Here is a 23,560-nt window from a genome sequence, read left to right as displayed (position 1 = left end):
TTTCAAAAATGTTTGACTCTGAAAGAAACAAACAACATCAAAGAGTTTTATGCAACGAAATACGCAGATACCAAATGAAACAATTAAACAATCAGCAGTACGTATCGAAACACTAGTTCGAAAAGCATACTCACTCATTACACATGACTATAAAAACACAAAAATGACAGAAATTTTAATGATGACCATAACACCTCAATTAAGGAAAATAGCTATAAAAAAGAGAGCATCTCATCCTTCCTCAATTCGAGAGCCAGATTTAGATTTTAGAAAAATTAGTGTATAAACTAAAACAAGCAGAAATAACAATGAAATTCGAAGAAACCGAAAATCTAAAACTACAATATGTTAATCGAATTGAAACAAATACTACACATATAAATAATGTACAAGAATCAGACACAGACCTGATTGAAAAAATCACTGAAATACTAAATATCTACGAAAAACATCCAAAGTTTACAGGCAAACCATCTTTCAAAAAATGGTGTAATTATTGCCGACGATACGGACCGAGTATTTCCGAATGTAGACAAAAACAACAAGACAATCAGAATAAACCTCAAAGGCCAAATAAATCATTCTATCAATACATGAAAAAAGACAAAAATCTACCAAACAAAAATATATATAGTAATAACAGTTCAGGAAAACCACTTCCAAGCAACTCAAATTACACAAGAAATCAATCACCATATAACTCAAGTTATAGAGGTAGATCACCCGAACGAGGAAATACACGAAATTTCTCACAAAATAGATATAGTCGATCGAATAGCCAAAATAACCAAAATAACTATTCACGATCAAATTCCAATACAACACAATTTGTTTCTGGATCCAGTTCCCAATCAAACCCAAGGAATAGACACTATTCCAATAATCAATCACGAAACTCATCATACAACAGAAATAGAAACTATTCACATAGTAGAAATAGAAGTTATTCAAACAATCGAAATCAGAATTATCCAATCAGTAGATCAAGGAATAATTCATATAACAGATCAAATTATCACAGATCAAATGATAATTACCAAAACAGAACACGAAATAATTCACAAAATCGAAACTCAAGTTACAATAATCGATACAGAAATTATTCCCAGTCACCACATAGGAATAATAACCGTTATCCCGATTCTAAACATCGATATAGAAGTAGCACACCAAAACATCAAAGACACATTAATCAAGTGCAGACAATTGAAGAAACAACTTCAAACCCCCCAGGTATTGATGACAAAGGAAGTAACGAACTACAACTAAATCATATAAATTAAGAATCGTCAGATACAGAAAGTGATACAGATAATACCATCTCTGTAAATATGATAACAGTCGAAAACGACTATGAACCTATCATATATGAACAACCTTTCACTTCACATATATATGAAAATCAATTGGAACTCCTCCACAATTACTATATTGGACCCATTGATAATACACAAACTACACAAGAAGTCAACAAAATTAACACGGTAATTAAACCCGATAAAAAAGATGAAACACAAACCATATTTATCAAAATATACAAAACGAACAAACAAGAGAAAAAATTTGGACAATTCCATTTCTCTTAGAGAGTCCAAAAAATAAAGAATTTCAACCACCAGATCTTGAAATTGATTTTTTAATTTACTCAGGAGCAGAATCAAATATAATTAATATTCCTACATGGAAGGAAATCAAAACATTGCATCCAAATTTAACACCTCTTGAAACCTCTAGCAAATTAGCAACAGCACAAGGATCAACATTAGTAAATTATGGAAAAATCCAATTATTTCTTCTCCCCACGAGAACAATGGAACAAAACAAAATTTTGAACAAACCATTTAAACAAATATTTCATGTTACTAATATTTAACACAATATCATTGGCATACCATTTATATCTAAGTATATACCAACAATCAACATCTTAAATAGTAAGATACATATCAAAGATAAATACACAAAAACAAAAACAAAAAACAAGGATCAACATTAGTAAACTATGGAGAAATCCAATTATTCCTCCTTCCCACAAGAACAATGGAACGAAACAAGATTTTGAACAAGCCCTTTAAACAAACATTCCATATTACTGATATTAAGCACAAAATCATTGACATACCATTTATTAGTAAATATATACCAACAATAAACATCTTAAACAGTAAAATCTATATCAAAGACAAATATACAAAAGCAAAAAACACAGCCTTAACATTCTTCCAAAGATTAAACAAACAACCGCCATTTTTCTCAAAATTTTACCCCTTACCCCATTTACAATCAACAACGGAAACACCTGAAACCTCTATCAGGAAATATATATAATTTTTCAATAAAACAAGTTCACCAGTATAACAACAGTCAAAATAAACAACAAATTTTCATGTCAGACTTCGAATTTAAACCTATTCACAAATTTTTCAAAATTACAATCTCATCTATAAAATACTCAAAAAATATATCAAGTAACATTACCCTTAGGACTTTTAGGATATTGTCAAACAAATGCTACAATTTCACCTATAAATGAAGTAGCCTACCGCGTTAATAATATACTCCAATTATTAGATATTTGTCAATCAACAATTCTTGACGAAGAATTATCCATAAATAATATAATAAGTAATGAAAAAAGAAACACAGATTACTTCACAAAAACACCATATTTTAAACCAACATTCAATATAACAAATTACACAAAAGAGCAAAAAAATTTATAACAATGTTCAATTTTGAACACTCACAAATTACACAAATTGAATTTGTTAAATTAGCAAAACAACTGTTAAAATATTCAACAGTTTATGCAAAATCAAAATTTGACGTTGGAAAAGTTAGTTCATCACTACACCTTCCGTTAAAACCTGACGCAGTTTTCAAAAAACAAAGAGCAAGTAAAGTACCGATTCACTTACATGACAAGGTAAACAGATTACTTGACATTTTAGAACAATACGAAATTATTTCACCAGTAAATAAAGAAGAACAACCAAAAGGAAATACCTTCATTAACCCTGTTATCATTCTAGCAAAGGTGAATCACTAAAAATAGTTTTAGACGCTACATACCTCAATTCACTAATTGACTAATCAAAATGCAATTGGCCCATTGAACCAATACAAGTTATCTTAACAAAGATAAATGGTAAATACTTCACAACCGCAGTTATGAATAGTGCATACATTCAAATGCCACTAGATGAACAATCACGACGTTTAACACAATTTGTTATTGGAAATCAACAATATGAATTTAATCGCTTATTCTATGGAATATCCATAGGACCAGCAGCTTTTTCAGCTTTTATGAGTAAATTTTTTAGACTACTAATACTCAAGAAAAATGCAATCACCTATTTAGACGATGTTTTTATGCAATCGCAAACCAAAGACGAGATGTTTACAGTTTTAGAACAATACCATAAGATACTTCAGAACAAAAATCTGAAAGCAGCCCCCGATAAATCACACTTCTTTTTAACACGCGTTAAATTTTTAGGACATAATATTGAACGAAACACTATCACTCCATTAAAATTACGCATTGACGCCATTCAAAAACTTCAGCCACCTACAAATAAAAAAAACCCAAGAATTTCTTGGAATGTTAAATTTTTTAGGTAAAGATGTTTACAAAATGCAATTATACTTAAGACCTTTTTATAATATCCTCAGACAACAAAATAATTTTGAATGGACCACTGAACATCAAACACGATTTGAAGAAATTGAAAAACTTTTAACTGAACAAATTTCAAATACGATTGCAGATCCAAATCAACCATTCTATGCAATGTGCGATGCTTCAAATTTTGGCATCGGCGCAACATTGCTACAATCACATAGTGGAACAAATAAAATGAACTTTATATCAGCAAAATCACGATTATTCACACAAGCAGAGCTACGACTCTCAACTCTAATGAGAGAATGTACAGCTATAATTTATACACTTACAGAATATGAACTTCTGATACTTGGATCAAAACACCCAACAGTTTTATTCACAGATCATAAACCAATTATATTTCTCTTTACACAAAAATCAAATCCAAATCATAGAGTTTATAGATTTCAACTAATTCTAATGAAATTCCCAAACTTACATATAGTTTGGACAGCAGGAAAAAACCTTGCATTACCAGATACATTAAGTAGAAATACGCCACCTGAATTACTAACACGAAAAACTACAGTTGAAATACCACAAAATATTAAATTTTATCTCGCAGAAGATGAAACATTACCCCGATTAGAATGCAAATATGCAGTAAAAACTGACTTTGATCAATCACAGATAAAGAATCTACAACATTTCCCACTTTACTTAGATTGCCAAAATAATCACTACGAAGTTGATTTACTTGTAACAGCAACTTTTAAACCAATTCCATACTCACAATGGATAAAAAATAATACTCAACAAAAGAGAATAAAACAAAACTCGCATAAAAAAGACCTTTTTCCATTAATTGAAAAAGAAAATTTAACCGATAAATTAAATTTATCAGGACCACAAACGAAAGATTTAAAATACACAATCAACCAAGTTTTTGACCTCCATGACCCACTTGACACAATTCCCCTATCAAAACTAGAAATTGGCAATATTTTTCTCCCCCCCTCCAACAGATAAAATTACACTTGAACTCTAAAACACTATCAAAATCTCGACTTAGTAATTAGACAATTAAAATCATGGCACAAATACAAAACTAAGCCCGTAAAAGCAGATACCACAATTTTAGGAAATAAAACACTCCTCCGATATTTCCGAAAATTTAATAACACAACAATTAATGAAAATACAGATCTTTTAGAAAATAAATTAAACGATTCTAAATTTCCCTGTCTTCCTTTAACTATGATATTAATAGCTTTTAACATCTCACATACACAAAATACTAAGGACACTCCGGATCAGAGAAAACATACTAAAACTTTACACAAAATGTTTATTTCCCAAATGCACCAATTTGGATAAAAAGTATTATGCAATGATTGTATAATATGTCAATTGAACAAATCTTACCCAAACCAAAAACAAATAGCACAAAAACAAGATTTTAAAGGACAAAGTTTATATTTCAACCATAGAATTTCATTCGACACAAAAGGACCAATCTCACCATCCTCAGAAGGAAACTCCTACATTATGGTCATTGTTGACGCATTCACACATTATGTAGCACTCAACCCAGTACCACATTGTAATGCTTATTATGCTTAAACGACGCTTTATGAACATTGGATAGCTAAATTCGGATTACCCGAAATCTTAGTTACAGACAACGGTACAGAATTCATAAATAATGAAATCATCACACTATGCCACTTATATAATATTAAACATAAACCACGTACATCTCATGCACCTTGGACAAACGGTTTAGTCGAAGGTATGAACCGTTCACTTCAAGAATATCTCAGATGTATCATAATTGGAAATGATACAAAATACACAGAATGGTCAGCAGATGTAAAATTATTTCCCTTAGCATACAATTCATAAATCACGACAACTTTAGGAATGTCACCATACGAAATGGTTTTTAATCAAAAGCCACGTAAACCATTTATGTTTACAGCAAATGCCCATAAAAATTCACAAGGTTATTGCCAACCAAATAAAGACTCAATTTGTTATAACCTACCTTTACACACACATGATGAAGATCATTTTCATCACCCACAAATTCTTAAATTAGCCTCCGGCACACATACCGAATGGATATTAAATAGAGATAAAAAACACTATGATATTTAAAAAAAAAAGTAACAAAGAAATTGTTACAAAGGCAAAACATTAACGATCAAACTAATTCACGCTTTACACCAGCCACAGATTTAAAAATTGGAACATTTGTTTTACTACCTAACTTTAATACGCAAAAAGGAATCTCTAAGAAATTACAACCACTTCGGAAAGGACCATACCAAATAATTACCAAACCCACTGACGTAACGTATAAACTCACAGAATCAACTAAAAAAAATTGTTCAACATCGAAACAATCTATTGCCCTACTACCCAAAAGAATACGCGCTACGCGAATTAACTCAATTATATTCTTTCACAGGTTTTAAAGTTATTCAAAGTCATTCACATACAGAAAAAGAAATAGATGAACAACACAACGTTCATCATGAAAACCAAAATCAAAAACAAACCACAACTCAAAACAATCATATAAAACCAGACCCAAAAATACCTCAAAAAGAAAGAAAAAACAGGAAAATGATAGAAAAAATTCTACCACAAGAACAAGTAGAAAAATCAGAACATAGAGAATTATCACGACTTAGAAATCAACCACGTAAAAACTACAAAACATTCATCTCACAATCTAAAATATTAAAGAAAGTTGAATTTCAAAAACAACTTTAATTTTAAAATAAATAATTTTTGCACCTCTGGATCAATTTGAACTTTCATTTTTCAAGATAACATGCTGACCAACAAGCAACAATTCTAGTTCAAATTCAGCCAATAGGTTTCACTTAAATCCGTCACCTTCTATATCTCTAACACCAACCTACTAGCCGAAAGATATTAAACTCCAGGCATATCTATAACTATAACTTTACAACCTCCAGGTCAAAAATAAGCAACTCGCTAAAACTTGACAACTAAAACAAATACCACCATAATATTACAACCCTCCCCTGTCTAATAACGCAAAGATCAACAATATTTTCCCAACTCAGACCTCAAAAACCCTCCAACCAAAAATAACAAATTAGCCTAAAGTAAAGAAGGACTATAATCATTTTGCCTAAAGTACAAATATTTCAAAAATACCCCAGATCACCCGAAAAATAAAAATAAAGCAAAGAAGACCTCCCAAACACCATAAAATTAGCCCCCAACAATTTTTCACAAAACTCAACACACTTGTCAAAAAATCAATAAATAACTCGACCAGACTTGAATCTCGCCTCAAACAACAAAAAATATTCGACGAAGAAATCATTTCTTAAATGCTTTTCTTTCAAACAGTCAAAATCTTAAAACATACAATCTTAAATCTTTTAATAACTTTTTCATTTTATTCAAACTTTTGTTCATATTTCTATTTGATACTTTTGAAGCTTTTATAATCATTTTAATAATTTTTTGCCACATTTTTTTAATTTTCTACTCCCTATTTGAAATATATCTCCAACTTTCCCAAATCATTGATCATATTCACAGGTACGATAATTCACAATCTATTTAAATGATACGAACAATTTTTAGTAGAACAGATATTTTTTTACTATTTGTAATTTTCATCATATTTTTATCATCCCTAATACTGACAATGTGCAAATGTAAAAAAAAGGCAATAGTCACATTCGCCTTAGCAACAATCCTTTTAATTCTTATCATTGAAGAATACTACAATAAACATAAACTTCCCACTAGAAAAAATCAACCGAACACTTTAAAAAATTGCTAACCAACGATCACAAAATCAGTCTTCACCGACATCATCCCAAGAAAATCCAGCAATACCCACAACTACCCAAAATCCCCAAACATCCACACGAATTTCTTTTCAAGATAATCCATACACTTTTGAAGAACGACACGCTCGCTTATCCGAACCATTAGAACCAGTTCAGCGACAGGCACCTCTAAGTGAACCAGCATATAATTTGTACCCCACATTACCACAAGAATTAAGCACAATAAGAAACATTAGTCAAAACCAAAATACAGTCGAAATAAATAGACAAATTATACATCCACGACGAAACAGAAGTTTTCAAACTCCTAGAGTTCATTTTGATATACCCCAATCACCTACACCAACTACTTCAGAAAATCCAAGTAGTACATTACCAGAAACTCCCCCACTCCTTTCACAACGTAGCACCTCGAGCATACCCTCAGATTACTTAGGTTCAACACCAACATCTGAGCAAATACGTGAAAATCCCTTTAACCCCCCAATCCCACCGCACGACTACCATATTGGACAACACACTCTTATACACAAGGTGAACCAAACTTAGTGACTGATCCAATAGATATTTCTACGGATACAACACTATCATCACTACCAGAAACATTATCACTACCGTCAACACCATCATTAAGTCAAAACTCACCGACACTTTTCCCAATAAATTTTCCAAATAACCTCGACGCTAGATATCGAGAACAATCATCAACAAATATCCCTTTACGATTAGATTGGAACACATTCGTAGCACCCCCACCATTATTTGGACAAAATCAAGAAAGTAACCGACTCCACAGTTGGGCACTCAATAGACTACAAAATAGACAAGATATCCACAAAGATATTCGTGAACACAATATTCAAATACTTCAACAAAATAGTCTCCAATTAAAATTTGAAGTCACAATCAAACTTAATAATATTGTTCAACACTCCTACCCATTAAATCCACCAAAAATAACAGCTCAATCACTACCGCCACCATTTATAACCACTGAAGTAATACATAAATACGATAGATACACCAAAAACACAATTGGTTACGTTACATTTTATAACCCATGCTCAGGATTATCATACACATGTATATTCTAAAAATATTAACATTTCAACACATCTTTTTTCTAATATTTTCCGACCAGAACACAAATCCTTCTCCTTGCACAGGACCCCAGGATTTATTAGTAACACACTGCGATTGTGAAGAAAACGAACAAAAAACACTACACAAATATGCAATAAATCAAGTATCACAATGCGAAACAGAACCACAAGCTATAGAAACTACAAATGTAATAGCGACACTCTATTCAAAAGCCCGAGCAACAACAGTTATAGGATATAAATTTACAGCAACATTTTCCGAAAAGAAAGTACACTGTTCACAAGTTTCCAATGGAAATAAGAACCGACTTGACCACGAATCATTCTATCAAAGTAATTTAGAACGACTTTTACATCTAAATCCCGGTGATTGTAAAAACGAACTACTCAGACTAAATATAACAAGAAATAAAAATACAGACAGAAAATTAGTAAATTTTCAAGTCTTTGCCGATTCTGTACACCAAGCACAGCTTGAAAGATATCAAGGACATATAAAACTAGACGAAAAATACCCATACAACGGCGCACACGGAAGATTAACTTATGACATACACGATAAACACTGGAACCACACATTGGAATAAATGACCCTTCAAACTGCAAAGCAGACACAAAAAATAAAGGATATCAAGAAATAATGTTTTTCGATTGGAAATTACAACTCGAAAAAGTACAACTCACACGAGATTTATCAGATAACACAATGATCTATCAAGGAATTAGATTACCTTGCAAAAATGATCAAGGTTATTGTGACCCTACAACACGGACACAAGCAACAATTGTTTGGTTTCCCGAAGATACATGCACAACATTTCAAGTAGCAAAAATATACGCTCGAATGATAAAATTTCATGAAAAATATTTTAAAGAATCAATTCCATACGAACAAGTAAACCCATCCCGAAAACAAAGTAATGACTTTAGAAATATTCATGAAATTGAAAATAAATTAACACGTTTCCAAATCTATCAAGAAACTGAATTTGCATGTAAATACAGAAATCCACTTTATAAAACACAATACTCTGAAATACTTGTCGAATACGAAAAAGGTTTCGACATGACCACTGGAAAACTAAAATTTGACCCTTATGCCACAAGTCATCTTATAAATGAAGGAACATCATACATCCCAGTTAACTTTCAAAAAAGCACAGGTCAACCTGGTGGAAAACTAAAACCACATGATAGTAAAAGCACACGTTTACAAGAATTATCATTAATGAATAGCACCTATTTTGGTAATACTCATTACGATATTCACTTAGATATGAAGTTAGACTACACAATTAGTCGAATTTTTCAAGAAATGTCACTCTCCGAATTAGAAACACTTCACCAGTTATGCGCATTGGAAAGAACACAAATCTTACAATCACTCGCACTAGCAGTACTAAAAATACCCTACGCAGGATACTTATTGTCTGGAAATAGATAAAATTTTCTAGACTACGAAGGAAATATTTTATGGTTTTATACTTGTATCAAAAAAGTATCACCACTATATGTTTTTGAAGATAAACGTTGTTATAAAAGAATCCCTATATTCTATAAAAATAAAGTACATTTTTTCGACACACTTTCAAAACGGACATATTTTTGGGATACCGCAGTCCCTTGTGGGTCAGAAAATAGCCACAATGTAGTACAATTCAATCCCGATGAAGATAAATACTATCTCCTTACACCATACCCTACATTAATGCAATCACTCAAAGAGTTTTCACCCGAAAGCATCAGAGCCATTGCTCGTAATCCAAATATTGATTTACAATCAATTGGAATATATTCTAAATCAGATATCCAGCATCAAATTAGAACCGAACAATTTCAAGAATTATTAACACAAATGGACACAATACAAAGACAATCAATTGACCAGAATTTAAGAAAACTTGCCGAAACCGCAGGATTCGCAGACATTTATACACAAGACTATAGCGGATATTTTAAAGATATCAAAGACTACATATTTTTAAACGGTGAAAAATACAGAACACAAGATATTTCATCTATAAATATCTTCAATTTTGTCACATTAAAAAACGAAATTCTAGCTTTTCTAGGATGGCCCTATTACATCTTAGAAAAATTAACAATCTTATACGCAATGTTTAATTTTATAGGATTTCTTTTCTCACTCTTAAAAGGAATCTATAACACATGCGCTATACACACACAAGTAAACAGACATGCAAGTGTAGCACGCATACTGTTTGCAGGATTTTTTGGAATTTTTTCATCATCAATAAACAAAATACTTCTAGATGCACAAATAAAAGAATATAACACGAAAATATCCACAAGACAGAACACTTACGACGAAGAACACAATAATATAGAGATAACACCTACCGCACCACAGTTGCCACCCCTACCGCAAAACCATTCATTATCATTAGTTCCCCGTAATTTTCGAAACCTAGCAATCACACATAATCCAAATTCTAGACAAAATACAACACAAAGTCCCATCCAACACATAATGACACATCATTCACAAAATGAAAATACATATGAACAAGTTATAGAACAACCTCACACCACCACTTTTCAATCTCAAAATAATCATTTTTTTTCGCCCACAATGAGCCGACAACTTGGATCCCTCCATCGCTCAAATTCCCACCCAGCCAACCTCCAAACTCAAATCCCAATAATCCCACTTTTTGCTTTCCCACCACCCAATTTTCCGGTTATTAGTATATCATCAAGCGCGAATTCTGACACTAACTCAGATATTTCAGTTTTATACTCTATCTCACAATTTAATAATCCTAATGTAGAAACCCCTGACGAAATTGCAGACTCCGAACCATCCCCATCAAATTATACTCAGACCAACCCCTCAGTTTTTTCAAAACCCCCTTTTCAACCAATTCCATCAAATCATTCACTCCCATCCGTTTCCACTCCTTCTTATGTTTCGCAAGTGACCCCAACCTATTCTCCACTTCATTCCGACAGATCATATAATAATTCCCCCCAAATTTCCCAGGGACTCGATAATTTTATTACCCTACAGCAACAGTTAATACACCCTAACACCCTCACAATACATCAACTATCATCCACAATAGAATCCTCAAACCCACCTACTCCTACACCCTCCTCAGCTTACACTGCATCATTCACACAATCATCCACATCCACTGAAACACCTAGTAGCACTCACCCAGCTTATCGCACTTTTAAACGAAAATTCCCGAATCACCCATTCCCGACCAAACCCGGAACAGCCTGCGAATATATTAATCACCCGCAACACACAAACACAAAAAATTTTCTTGCAATCACCTTACCCTCATTTCCACAATATACATTAAACACACGTAACGATACTAATGACACACGTAGTTTTGTAGATGAACATGTTTTAATGCCAACACTTCATTGGACAGCTTATTATCATTTTACTAACCCCCTTTGCCTACCACTAACTAATACTCATGACAGCATAGAAAGAAACAAAGACATGTTATATAGACTCACTACAACACTAACACCTCGACAATTTACTTACGTAGGATATAAAAAATTACTAAAAACATTCACTGCACCCCGAGCTAACGAATTTACAATAGAATATTACGACCATAATATCATCCGAACCAATCAAGACCAATTTTTAGATGAAGACCGCTTCGCTAACCCGCAACTAACAGAAAAATTTTTCATCAAAACATCATACGTATTCACACTTAATATTTTTGAGAGAAAGTATGATCACATTATTTCAGAATCACTAGCTGATATTCAAGCTTACGAAAGTTTCCATGACAAATTTCAGTTATTTTCAATAAGCTTTCACTTTCTTTCACCACATGAACGCGATTTGCACTGTTCCCACGATATTATGTTACGCAGTAAACAAACCCACACATATACATACTATCGTTTTATACAAAATCATTTTGATTTGCATACCCCATCAAGACAACCTCACCACCGTTTTCAGTTTCTTAATTCAAAGTACACGTCACCATTTTTCCTTAATTTTACATACTGCATCAAAGATACTAACCTCCATGGCATCCTCCGCAACTATGACCCAGTTACCCAAATGTATATATTTTGTCCCATCACGAAGACCCTTAATGCCGAAGAATCACGACCCTTCCTTATCCCGCATGAATTTATCCAGCCTATTGAAATACCCATATTAGAATTCATTCACAATACTAAATATAATCATAAGATATATAACCTCATTCAAAACACACCTTGTGAGTTTGCAGTTGGCACCGAAGAACTAAAAACCATCAAAGCACTTCAATTGCTTTGGCCACTGCTACAAACTAAAAACTTCATACGATTGAAATACTAGCCAAATTACTAACAAAATCAGATATGATACACGACATCTTCCCCCACGGCTTTTTCCCAGAAGATTAACAGGTAAAAAAAAATTTAAAATACTCTTCACTAAGAAATTTAAATTAGTACTAACCATTTTTTATCAATGTTTGATCTATATTTCTAGTCTTCGCACCACAATCACCTACAAAACAGAAAAGAAAAATAAAAATACAAACTTGTTGAATTATCTTAAAATTCATTAATTTCTTGCACTAAATAATGTAGTAAAATTCATACCAAATGTGTAATTTCATTTATAAATTATTTCCCCACAAAGCAGTAAAATTAAATACGATGAAAATTTATAATTTTAAATTTCCCCAACACGCAGTAAAAATCAAATTCAATGCAATAAATCCTCCGCAACTATGACCCAGCACAAAACCATTCATTATCATTAGTTCCCCGTAATTTTCGAAACCTAGCACATAATCCAAATTCTAGACAAGATACAACACAAAGTCCCATCCAACACATAATGACACATCATTCACAAAATGAAAATACATATGAAAAAGTTAAAGAACAACCTCACACCACCACTTTTCAATCTCAAAATAATCATTTTTTTAGCCCACGATGAGCCGACAACTTGGATCCCTCCATCGCTCAAATTCCCACCCAGCCAACCTCCAAACTCAAATCCCAATAATCCCACTTTTTGCTTTCCCACCACCCGCACAGCTCGCCCACGAAGAATTGTTTAAATAATGATTTTAAGTTTCAAGCTTTCACTATAAACAACTCTAACACACGATAACAAGCTGCAAACTTTTTTTTAACCCGGTTGGAAAGGAATTATATACTAAATCAAACTAACCAACGCAGCTTACTAAACACCACAAATCATAAAATGGCAGCATGACTAAGAAAAGAAAACCAACGGTACCCAAACCGGATTAACCCAGTTTAAAACTGGATAATTTAATCTTTTGAAGACTATTATAAAGTCTAAGAAAGAAATAAAAAAACACAAAAAAGTCGCAAGACAAACCAATACCAAAAACAATTTGATTTTTGAAAAGAGGACACAACCAAAGTAACATAAGAAAGACCAACATAAAACCAACATAAAACGTTATCACATAACGGGACATCTCAAAGAAACAGCATGAAATCATACTCCCACTCCTGGCCTAACCCATCAGAGACGACGTCCTGAGCATGCTCTATAGCCGGCCTAACCCACCGCGCTAGATCCACGCTTTGTGACCACACTTCAATTTTTAATAAGAGGTACTCAAGGGTGAGTAACTCTTCAAAATAACCGAACTAAAACAAAACGCTTTTGTGAAAACAACTAACTAAATTCATGATTAAAAAACAGAGTTAACATAATTTAATAAAATGTAAATCATACTTTGCAGTATATAGATCAATACACAAGAACAAAGACGAACTTCCAAAAACTAGATGATCCCATCACACTCGAACGAAAGAATGGCTAAGCACAACCGACATGCCGTCCACAATCACGACTCAAAAGGATTTAGAGTACGACTTGACTTCTCAGAAAAGGACTTCATTGAACTAGACCAATGACCACCTCGATGCTCAAGTATACGTACAGATCCGAGTTACAAGGCATCCCTTCCACACATGATCTTCACGCCATTCCCAGACGAGGTTGCACACAAAACAAGTTCTCTACATAATACAGGAAAACCCGTCGTAGCAACCATCTTGAAATCGGATCGATTTCATTGGGGATCACAGTCGTTGTCGAATGACGACATAACAATTTCCTATCCATAATTCCAGCGTCCTGGAACTTCCTTATCCAAGAGGAACCGGATAAGAAAATTATGTTCGCCAAATACAAACGTTCATCATCCATCCTTCAAATTGCAGAGAAGAAAGATAGTACCAAAAAACTCTGTAAAACCCGGATGGGTGGAACCTGATCTAAACTACATTTTAGTATTGGATAAATTAGATATTTTACCACTGTAAAATATTTAATATTAACCAATCATAATCCATCCAACTAACAACCCACTTATTTGTAAGTGCTGAAATTACTTGTAATTGCAGCACCAGAGAGATTTGAATTTAACTTAGAAATTAGTTGCTTCTCCAAGAGAACTTCAGCTGCCGCAATAAGCCAGTATACTCTAGATCTATTGAGCCTAGCAGAGACTAGTTAAACACCCTGAGACTAGTAGATATAAGAGTAAGATTAGGATCGGTATTAGACTAAGAAGTTGCACGAATCTATCCGGCCGAAAATAAGATAGCGTGACGAGCAGACGGTGTACCCTATCCGAAATTACTCTATGAGTTAGACCATACAACTTAACTCAGTGCTGGTTGCTAGAGGGTGAGTGATAATTACCCAGCCCGAAAAAAAAAGAACCAAAAAAAATCCACGTGGTTTTTAAAGAGGAGCTCAACAGCGGTTCTCCGAGATGAGCTGAAGAGCTCGTATGTTGGCGCTTTCCCTTTTGGATAAATCGTCTTAATTTTAATTAATCACTCTGACCTCGAAGTGTCCTAAGTACTGCTCTTCATTGAAGGAGGAGGAGGGGTCGGCAGACACTATGGCGAAGCCCTTGAAGGGGTCCCGACTGGTCGCGATCGAGACTGAAACGAGACGAAATCTTTTCACTGAATTTCACTGTACGAGAGTTGACATAATCAATAAAAGTTCAACAATTCAACAGTTCTAAAGCTACCGTAAAATATCATAATAGCAAAAATTAAATATCGCGTATGAACGAATATGGTATGCCATCTTCTGTTTTTTTAATATTCACAAATAAATTTTAAAAACAAATTATAATAGAGAGGTCATTTCATGAGCCGAAATTGATTAGGCTTCCTGGTCCCAGAATTTTTTGCGACTTTTATCAAAGCTTGAAGAAAGTTCTTTAAGAACTTCGCAAGACCGTGCCAACGATCTTGAAGATGGGGTGAAGATTGTGAAGAAAATCCAAAAACAATAGAAGACGAAAAACAAAGATCGCAGAGAATTTATAAGATTTTTTGAATTATTAAAATTCGGAGATTGTGAGCGCTTTAGAAACAGGTTATAAAAGATGTTAAATTTGATGAATCAAAATTATGAGCTATAAAATGAAGCATTGCGACCAAGAATTAACTAAAAACCATCAGAAAAATTTCAATTTTTCGCTAAAAATTTTGTCTAAAGTTTACTTATGATTTTCAGTTGCGAAGCAATTTGGGGCAAAAAATTGAGGCATAAGCACCAGCGGATTTAGGGAGGGGGATGGGCGTTCAGGAATTCGACCTCTTTGTACTGTTTTGAGATATCCATTTTTTGTGACGGACCCTCAAATTTTCTAAAGACGCCATCGACGCCAAAATGTTCTAATTTGAGTGGTGAGCGCGCGCCGACAAAAACGCATTTTTTTGGTCAAATTTTTCTAAAAATTGCCTAAAACGCTTTTTTGGCCTTTTTTTGAAAATTTTGCTTGCGGTGCAAAAAATTTGGTCAAAATGGGGTCTCTATAGTGATTTAGGAGAGCTCAGAAAATCAATTTGGTCAACCTAAGAAAAAAATCGACAAAGTTTTCGAAATTTTTTTAAAAATCAGCCACCCCACCCCCCCCCCCCCTCGAGAAAATCCTAGATCCGCCCTTGGGCATAAGCAAATCAATTCAATTGAATCTGAACACAATTGACATAACTTTGGGTCCTTTCCCATAATAGCATCCCCAGTAAAAAAAATCTATGGTCCTAAAACAGAATGTGTTATATATCACTAGGGTGTCTATCTTGTTGTTGGGGGCTACACAGGTTTTTTTCACCTTCATATTTTTCTCACCTTCAAATAATTTCTTAACCTTCATATTTGTGAGATGGGACGAAGTCGTTCACGACTAGCTTGGAGGTGGCGTGTCTGACTTCAATGAAGTAGCCGTTATCGCCCCCCAGCGCCTCCACCTCGTGCCCTCCTGGGAAGCGACTGCACCAGTGGCCGGGGTTTCCATCCGGCATTGCACCCACGTGACCAAGTCCGCAGAGCACTAGTCCAAGTGATAATAATACACTCAGTGGGGACATACGCATAGTGCCCCGAACCGACGGCGAAGAGTAAGTTAATCGAATAAAGGATAGGAGACTTAAATAATATAAAAAGAAAGGTTCGCTTTTCAATAAATAGAGTCTCATTGTTTGGACAATAAATTTGTAAAATTTGAGTATTTTTGATATTCACTTAAGTTTTTCTAGTTCTAGAATAGGTGAAAAGAAATGAATCAATTAAACATTAGTTAATGCAGAATTAATAAAGTTCATGATGGAGGAGCTTGATGAGCGACTGCGTCTCTGATTTCGTGGCTGCCATCTGAAATATTCGTCAATCAAAATTTCTTCACCTAGAGTGTTTTAAATTTTCGCAAACTAACTTCCAAATCGAAGCCGGAAATATGTAATATCCAAAACTTCCCTCAATAAATCAATGAAAACCAGTGATTTTAAGCAATAAAACAACTTTACGTTAGTTTTTTTTACGGCTCAACATTTTCAGCTAAAAACGGAACCAAATGAAAAGGAAGCCGTTTTCATAATTCATACTTGATGCTTGATGCATTATTGATGTTGAAATAAATATGTACCACTATAATGGAAAGATTTTTGCATGGTACCATATTTAATTTTTTAGCTGGACATCCGCTGTGTGCATTGAACGAGTGGAAGTTTACTGTGGCAAAATTACTTGTGCAAAATTTCCAAAAGTTTGTTTGCATGGATTTTTTGTAACCAAAACAAAAGCTTGCTCCACTCATTGACAACTGCGATTAATGTGCCCCATGGAACTGTTTTCAACAAAAAAAAATCCATTTTCAGTTTTTTTTTTGGTTTGATTTTAACCTTTTTTGTTTCGTTTTTAATTGATAAATATTTGTGGCTTGGGTTTTGGATGTTTTTGAACATAAAGCTTTTGTGTGTTATTCATCATTTTGCTACAAATCGGTTGAATTGACACAATTGTAGTGTCACGACTGTTATCTTAAAAGTTTGTGTATGGCTTCTGTATCTGTCGCCAAATAAGACCATGAAAGAATCTAATTGGTCCGTTGTTGAATGATCAAACCGGTCCATAAAATCATCTCGCCCTATTATTTAGAAACCACTGAGTAATGAATGGAACTGAAGTTGATGTGGACTAAATCTATGCATTTTACTTACAAACGGCTGCAAATCGCATTTTTTTTATTTGAGATTCCTTTCAAACTAAAGAGGAAAGACATTGGTCATGTCTGGTTGTGTAGTCGGATATGTCTGCCTATTGAAATGGTTGGTTCAAATTGACCAAATTTGATAGAATACATTCGAGAAGTTTTGAAAAACCTTGTGTATTTAACATTCAGATTATATAGATAAAACATAAATCTAATAAAAAGTGAAAGTGCCTGTGTAAAATAATACAAACTTTTCACATCACAGTTTGCAGCGTAGTTGAAGTTATTGTTCCCGTTTTTATCGTATAGAAGGAACCAACATTTTTTTCGCATGGGTTAATTGATATCCTGTATTATCACCTGCACTTTTGTAAAATCAAACCACTCATTGGATATATTTTTATAGCCTATATGTTTTAACTTTTAACACAGCAACCAAAACGGCTCGTATTAGGGCCCTGAATGTTTTGATTGCCCTTTAAGTGCCTGAATTTTTAAACCCCCATAACTGCTCTTTTTTTCTAGCGTGATCGCAAATCACGATTAAAACAAATAATTTAGCGGCAAACTTTTTTGTAGCTTGAGCACTTATCATCAATACCTTTCAGACTGTTTAACAAATGGCTTGATAAAAAGTCCCATATGAGTGGAGAAAAAAAACACCCTGAAAAGTGTCATTTGAAGTAAAGCTGAAATTGCCGAAGCCCTATCACACAATAACTAGTGTTTAAAAAAAGAAAAACCGAAAAAAAATGCAAAAAAATAGTCTTGTGAAAGCTATCTGTACTGACAAGAAATAGATTGCAATCAATTTTTCTACAAATTATAAAAAAAAGAACTGTAAAAAATTCGATTTTGAATCAATTCAAAATTGGCTTGCTTTGATACAAACATTACGAGGCCAAACTGTGCATTTTGTGCATTGTAAGCGGATTCCGCAGCAAGGACGTTCCCTTCGTTTTTTTTGTTCTTACCTTCTCTTTGATCGTTCCGACAAAACTTTAACATTTTTAAAGACTTGTCTCTGGAATCCAGGAACATACAGACACAAAATTGTGCTCCTATCCAGTGCACAGTTTGGCCTCGTAAGGAAACTGTAGCTTAACAATTCAACTTCAATCGAATATAAATATATTTAAAGCTATTTTTTGGCAAATTTTTTGGTTTCATTTTATAGGATTTCAGTAGCAAAAAATCGATTTAAATGAATTCGAAGCGATTTTGTCTTTTTTTGTATATTCATTTCATAATGATTACATATCAATTATAATCAGCAATAATTATAATCAATAATTATATTTAACAGTCAAACGATAGAAAAAACTGAAAAAAAATTAAAACCTCTGCTTTTCAGTTGACTTTTCGTGTTGATGTTTGGGCTCAAAAGACGCGATGAGTATCACAAGTTTGTTAGTTCGATCTCAATTCGCTTCAAGGATTTTGCTATATTGCAGTGAAAAAAGCTTCAAGGACCAAAAACGTAAAAAAACAGAGGTCGTCACCTATAGGATCAACAATACTGCTCGCATCAGGGCGAAGCTTCAGAGTTAAACTTTGTAATTAGACTTTCTGATGAGAAGTTTCAAAAAATTTTGTTTTTGATTTTTTCAAAACCCGGTATTTGTGATTTTCTAGTATTTTTTAAACTTTCAGTTAATCTTGTTTTGTTTGATGGCATAACGTCACCCGTAATCTATGATTCATCATTTTTTAGCAAAAAACGACAGCTCCTCTCAATTCTTCTTTCTACCATTTTTTTTTTTTCAAACTTTCACTTTTTTGCTGTTCCCACCATTTGAAATGGGGCGGAACTTTGAATTCGGGTGTGTTTTCTTTTTCTTAGTTTTGTTATTCACACAAAATTAGGTAGTCAATTAAACATTGGACTGGGCTGAGTAATAAATCTTATTTAATCCCTTTCAGTCGTGATTCGAAACACATTAAAAAATTCCCAAAAATTATTTCTAGTTTCGAGAAAAACCGGTTGACATTTTTGATTAATCGGCTATGACTCTCTAATATGCCTATATTATAGTTTTATAGCAGATCCTTTTATCACACGATGCAGACAAATCTACACTTATTTGAAAAAAAAATTAGTAGACTTTTAAAGACTATGGTCGGAACATTCTGTGGTATTTTCACAGCAACCGGCTATCCTTGTTGTGTTTCCATCGTGTTCTAAATATCAGCTGTAAAAACAACTTTGATTTTTGATATCAACTGTAGCGAGGCAGTTTTCACTGCAGATCAAAAAAAGTCTTCTTGAAGTTATTGTTCCGACTTTCGATACGAAAGTAGCGGAATATTTGTGCTCGGGGTGGGTTTTTTTTTCTTCAGACAAATTTCAACTTTTTAACTAGCCATTTTTGACGGAATTTTTTTTTATATCATTCGAAAGCTATTGTTGTCATGGGCTTAAATTTGAAAAAATATTTCACCTGTGACCATTTTTCGTAAAGTTATGAGGGTTTAAAGATTGCCCTTTTGACCAATTTGGGACAATTAACGCGAGATATAATTCGCGCTATTAACGCGTAATAAGCGGAGATTTAATCCGTCTTAGAAATCGTTCCAAATTGGTTGAAAGAAACTTATTTGCCTTAATTGATTTGTTACAAGGAGCGAAATCTATTGTTTTGTACTTTATATGGCGTGTGGGGGGATGATTTTCATAGAAAAATTTTCAAATTTTAGAAAACACGTTTTTCATAATATTTTATTTCATTTAATTTTTTTATGCTGTTTATGTTATTACTGCTCCATAAACATTAATAGGCAGTCGGAACTTTCAGGGCTTCGCCCTGATACGAGCAGTCTTGTTCAAATTTCAATTTGACCAATTTTAGCCGTCAGAGCGCATGTTATTTTGAGAAAATTTTAAATGAAAGAACAAACAAGAATATCCGATTGCTGAGCACAAAATCCAGCTTGTTGCGATGAAAATATCTTTGCATTAATATTGCAACTGCAACAATAATTTCGCGCAATATTCTAAAATGTTGATAATTTTATGCGCAGAGGCGAAATTGCACTTCGCAAACACAACAAAAAATGGTAAAACTGAGTTTTCAAATGCTAAATTGTACAAAAACACGTAATTAATCGGTGATACTCAGACGATGAAATCAGAACAATTCAACTTTCTTTCCAGAATAGATATTTACTTACGCGTAGAGCAGTCCAGAGTCTTTGAAACATAAATGAAAACAATTTGTACTTTTTGTAAGCGCTGTAATTTTAACGGTAATTTGACAACATCACATTACTAAACCAACTCAATAAAAACTTCATTTTAGCTAAGCCGAAAAACAGCTTTTTGATAGAAAACGATTGACAACACTTCTTATTTTTGAAGTGAGTAACAATATATAATGCATAATATACATTGCTTTTTGCACATATCTGTGACGATCGATTCACAGGTCAAAGTAATCGGTGCAATAAAAATAAATCATTTTATAAAACTTACTATTGCTTTTAAAATTTCAATAAGTTATTACTAAGATCATAATTGTTTGGTGCAAAATTGTATAACTTACCGTACAATTTTAACCAGTTAGTTAATCCGACTTGTCAAAAAGTTGAAGTGAAAATAAAAACTCTTAGCTGTCATGTAAACAGGCTCCTCATCTTGCTAATGATCACTGGTTAGTTCTAAGTCTGCATACAAAATGCCATTAGCTGATGACAGGTCTTAAATTAATGAGAAAATGAGTACTCTCAAGATTTGATAGAAAAGTATCCCAAGGGTATGCATTAGCCTTAATTCAAGAGATCGATTTGATGATGTTTCTTAGACTATAGTAGATTAAAATAGTTATACCGTTAACAATAACTTCATAAGAACCCTAAAAATTGTTCTTCGCTAAGAGGTTCATGGTCCGAAAACTTTGAAAAAATTTTGCTGGAAAATTCCGCCTCTATTTCCCCCTCGTTTTGCTTTTTTCAAGGTTGATTTTTTATAAATTTTAAATAATGAACTCATGCTTTTTTGCGTACTTTTCTCACATATTGGAATCTATATATTTGAAACCAGGCGTTGGTCTGGTATTTTCCCTAGGTGGGGGTTATAAAAAAAAGTTTTCGAAAAACTTTTCTCAAGCCCAATTCGATTTTCTGATGTCTCCCAAGAACACTCAAAAACTTCTCCACTTGTTTAATGCTCTACTGTTTAGAGGCCATTTTATGTTTTTGTTTCATAAAAAAGTTGTCGACCAATGCTGGACTTTGAGACGAAGTTCATCATCCAGAGGGTATGTATTCCTTCAGCACTTTTTGTGCAACTAATTTTGACATACCTTCAAATATTTTCGCAAAAACGGTCTTAGCAACAAGATGCAATTATTTGTTTAGTTTACAAAGACTTCAAAAAGGAGCTCAGAAAGAAGATTTCGGTGGCTCTGAAAATAAATCGGTGATAAAAAAAGCTCTTGTTTTCAATTCAAGGCCGCTTTATGCAGCTTAGCTCGTATTTTTCAGTATTCGGGTCAAATTTGATTTTTTTTCAAGCATTCAGTATCTTCAAAAAACTTATCAAATACTTAACGTTATTTTTATGCAAAGTACACGGTGTTAGCGATGAAGAAAGATGAAAAAAATGACTAAAAGTGAAGACATACTTCCAAACTAGAGAACTTTCAAAAACTATTTGGCTCTAAAACATCAAATAAAACCATATATAACAAGGCTAGCCGGTTACTGTGCAAGTAGAGCAGAATGTTCTGACCATAATCATAAAAAAAATAGATACAAAAGTTTTTTTTTTCAAATTAGTGTCGTGTGTTTAGTGGGTGGTGTGATTCGGAACTATACAATTGCGTGAAAATTAGTAAGTCAGGCTTCATCGGCAACATTTGTCTCCAAAAAATGAGTTAAAACAACGAAAAAAAAAATAAAAGAAAAAAAAAAGTTTTTTTCTAACTTGCACCAAATTCTAATTTTTTTTATTAAAAAAAACTTTGTTTTGCCAAACAAGCGCTACATAGTCTTACAATAACTAAAACCAAAATTTCGTTCTAAAAACTGCAAATTTTCATATAAAAGCATTACTCGATCGCGTACTTGCTCGAAGTTAGACAAAATCTCAAAAAGTTCAAACCGTTTTTTCTCTTATGAATTTCGTTTGAATTACGGCTGAAAACACTTTATCATGATAGATCACTCGGCTCATGAATATGATTATTTGTGTTACCCGATTTTGCGCGAAAACAAAAAAAAATAAAACGCAACCAAATACAAAACGTACCCGAATTGTTCTTGAAATTTTTCTCCATTTTTTCACAGATATAACAAAATATTTTTTCTCTGTATAGTTTTTTTGGTCGACCGAACTTCAACCTCTAACTAAGCAGAATTTGAATTTCAGAAATTTTACATGCCATCTGAGAAACGTCGATGCGTCGAGCTTCAAATGCCTAGAAGAGTACAAGAAATCAAAAATTATTTCCCGTTTTCTTAGGTATATTTATGGCGTTTGCAAATTTGATG

General features: G+C 33.3%; 1 protein-coding gene across 13 annotated transcripts in view; it reads right to left on the bottom strand.

Annotated features, from left to right (window-relative positions):
• The window catches only part of LOC134845999 (spondin-1-like), a 66,240-nt gene extending 44,515 nt beyond the window's left edge, over positions 1-21,725 (bottom strand). For 11 of the 13 annotated variants that reach the window (XR_010162775.1, XM_063863159.1, XM_063863151.1 and 8 more), the window contains exons 1-3: positions 18,322-18,415; positions 16,730-17,232; positions 15,406-15,506 (exon numbers count right to left, since the gene is read on the bottom strand). Coding sequence is in view for 12 of the 13 variants with exons in the window: in XM_063863159.1 (XP_063719229.1) it covers positions 15,406-15,506; positions 16,730-17,057 (429 nt within the window). In the remaining variant the exon portion in view is untranslated. Of the gene's footprint in view, positions 1-15,405; positions 15,507-16,729; positions 17,233-18,321; positions 18,416-21,241; positions 21,420-21,612 lie in introns of those variants that run through there. The other 2 variants (XM_063863152.1, XM_063863153.1) reach the window with 2 other exon arrangements.
• Positions 21,726-23,560: the final 1,835 nt, after the last annotated feature.

This window comes from Symsagittifera roscoffensis, chromosome 5 (assembly GCF_963678635.1).
Source record: "Symsagittifera roscoffensis chromosome 5, txSymRosc1.1, whole genome shotgun sequence".
Lineage (NCBI taxonomy): Eukaryota > Metazoa > Xenacoelomorpha > Acoela > Convolutidae > Symsagittifera > Symsagittifera roscoffensis.
Note: the sequence above shows the minus strand (reverse complement) of the source record. Positions and strands in the feature narration are given on the sequence as shown.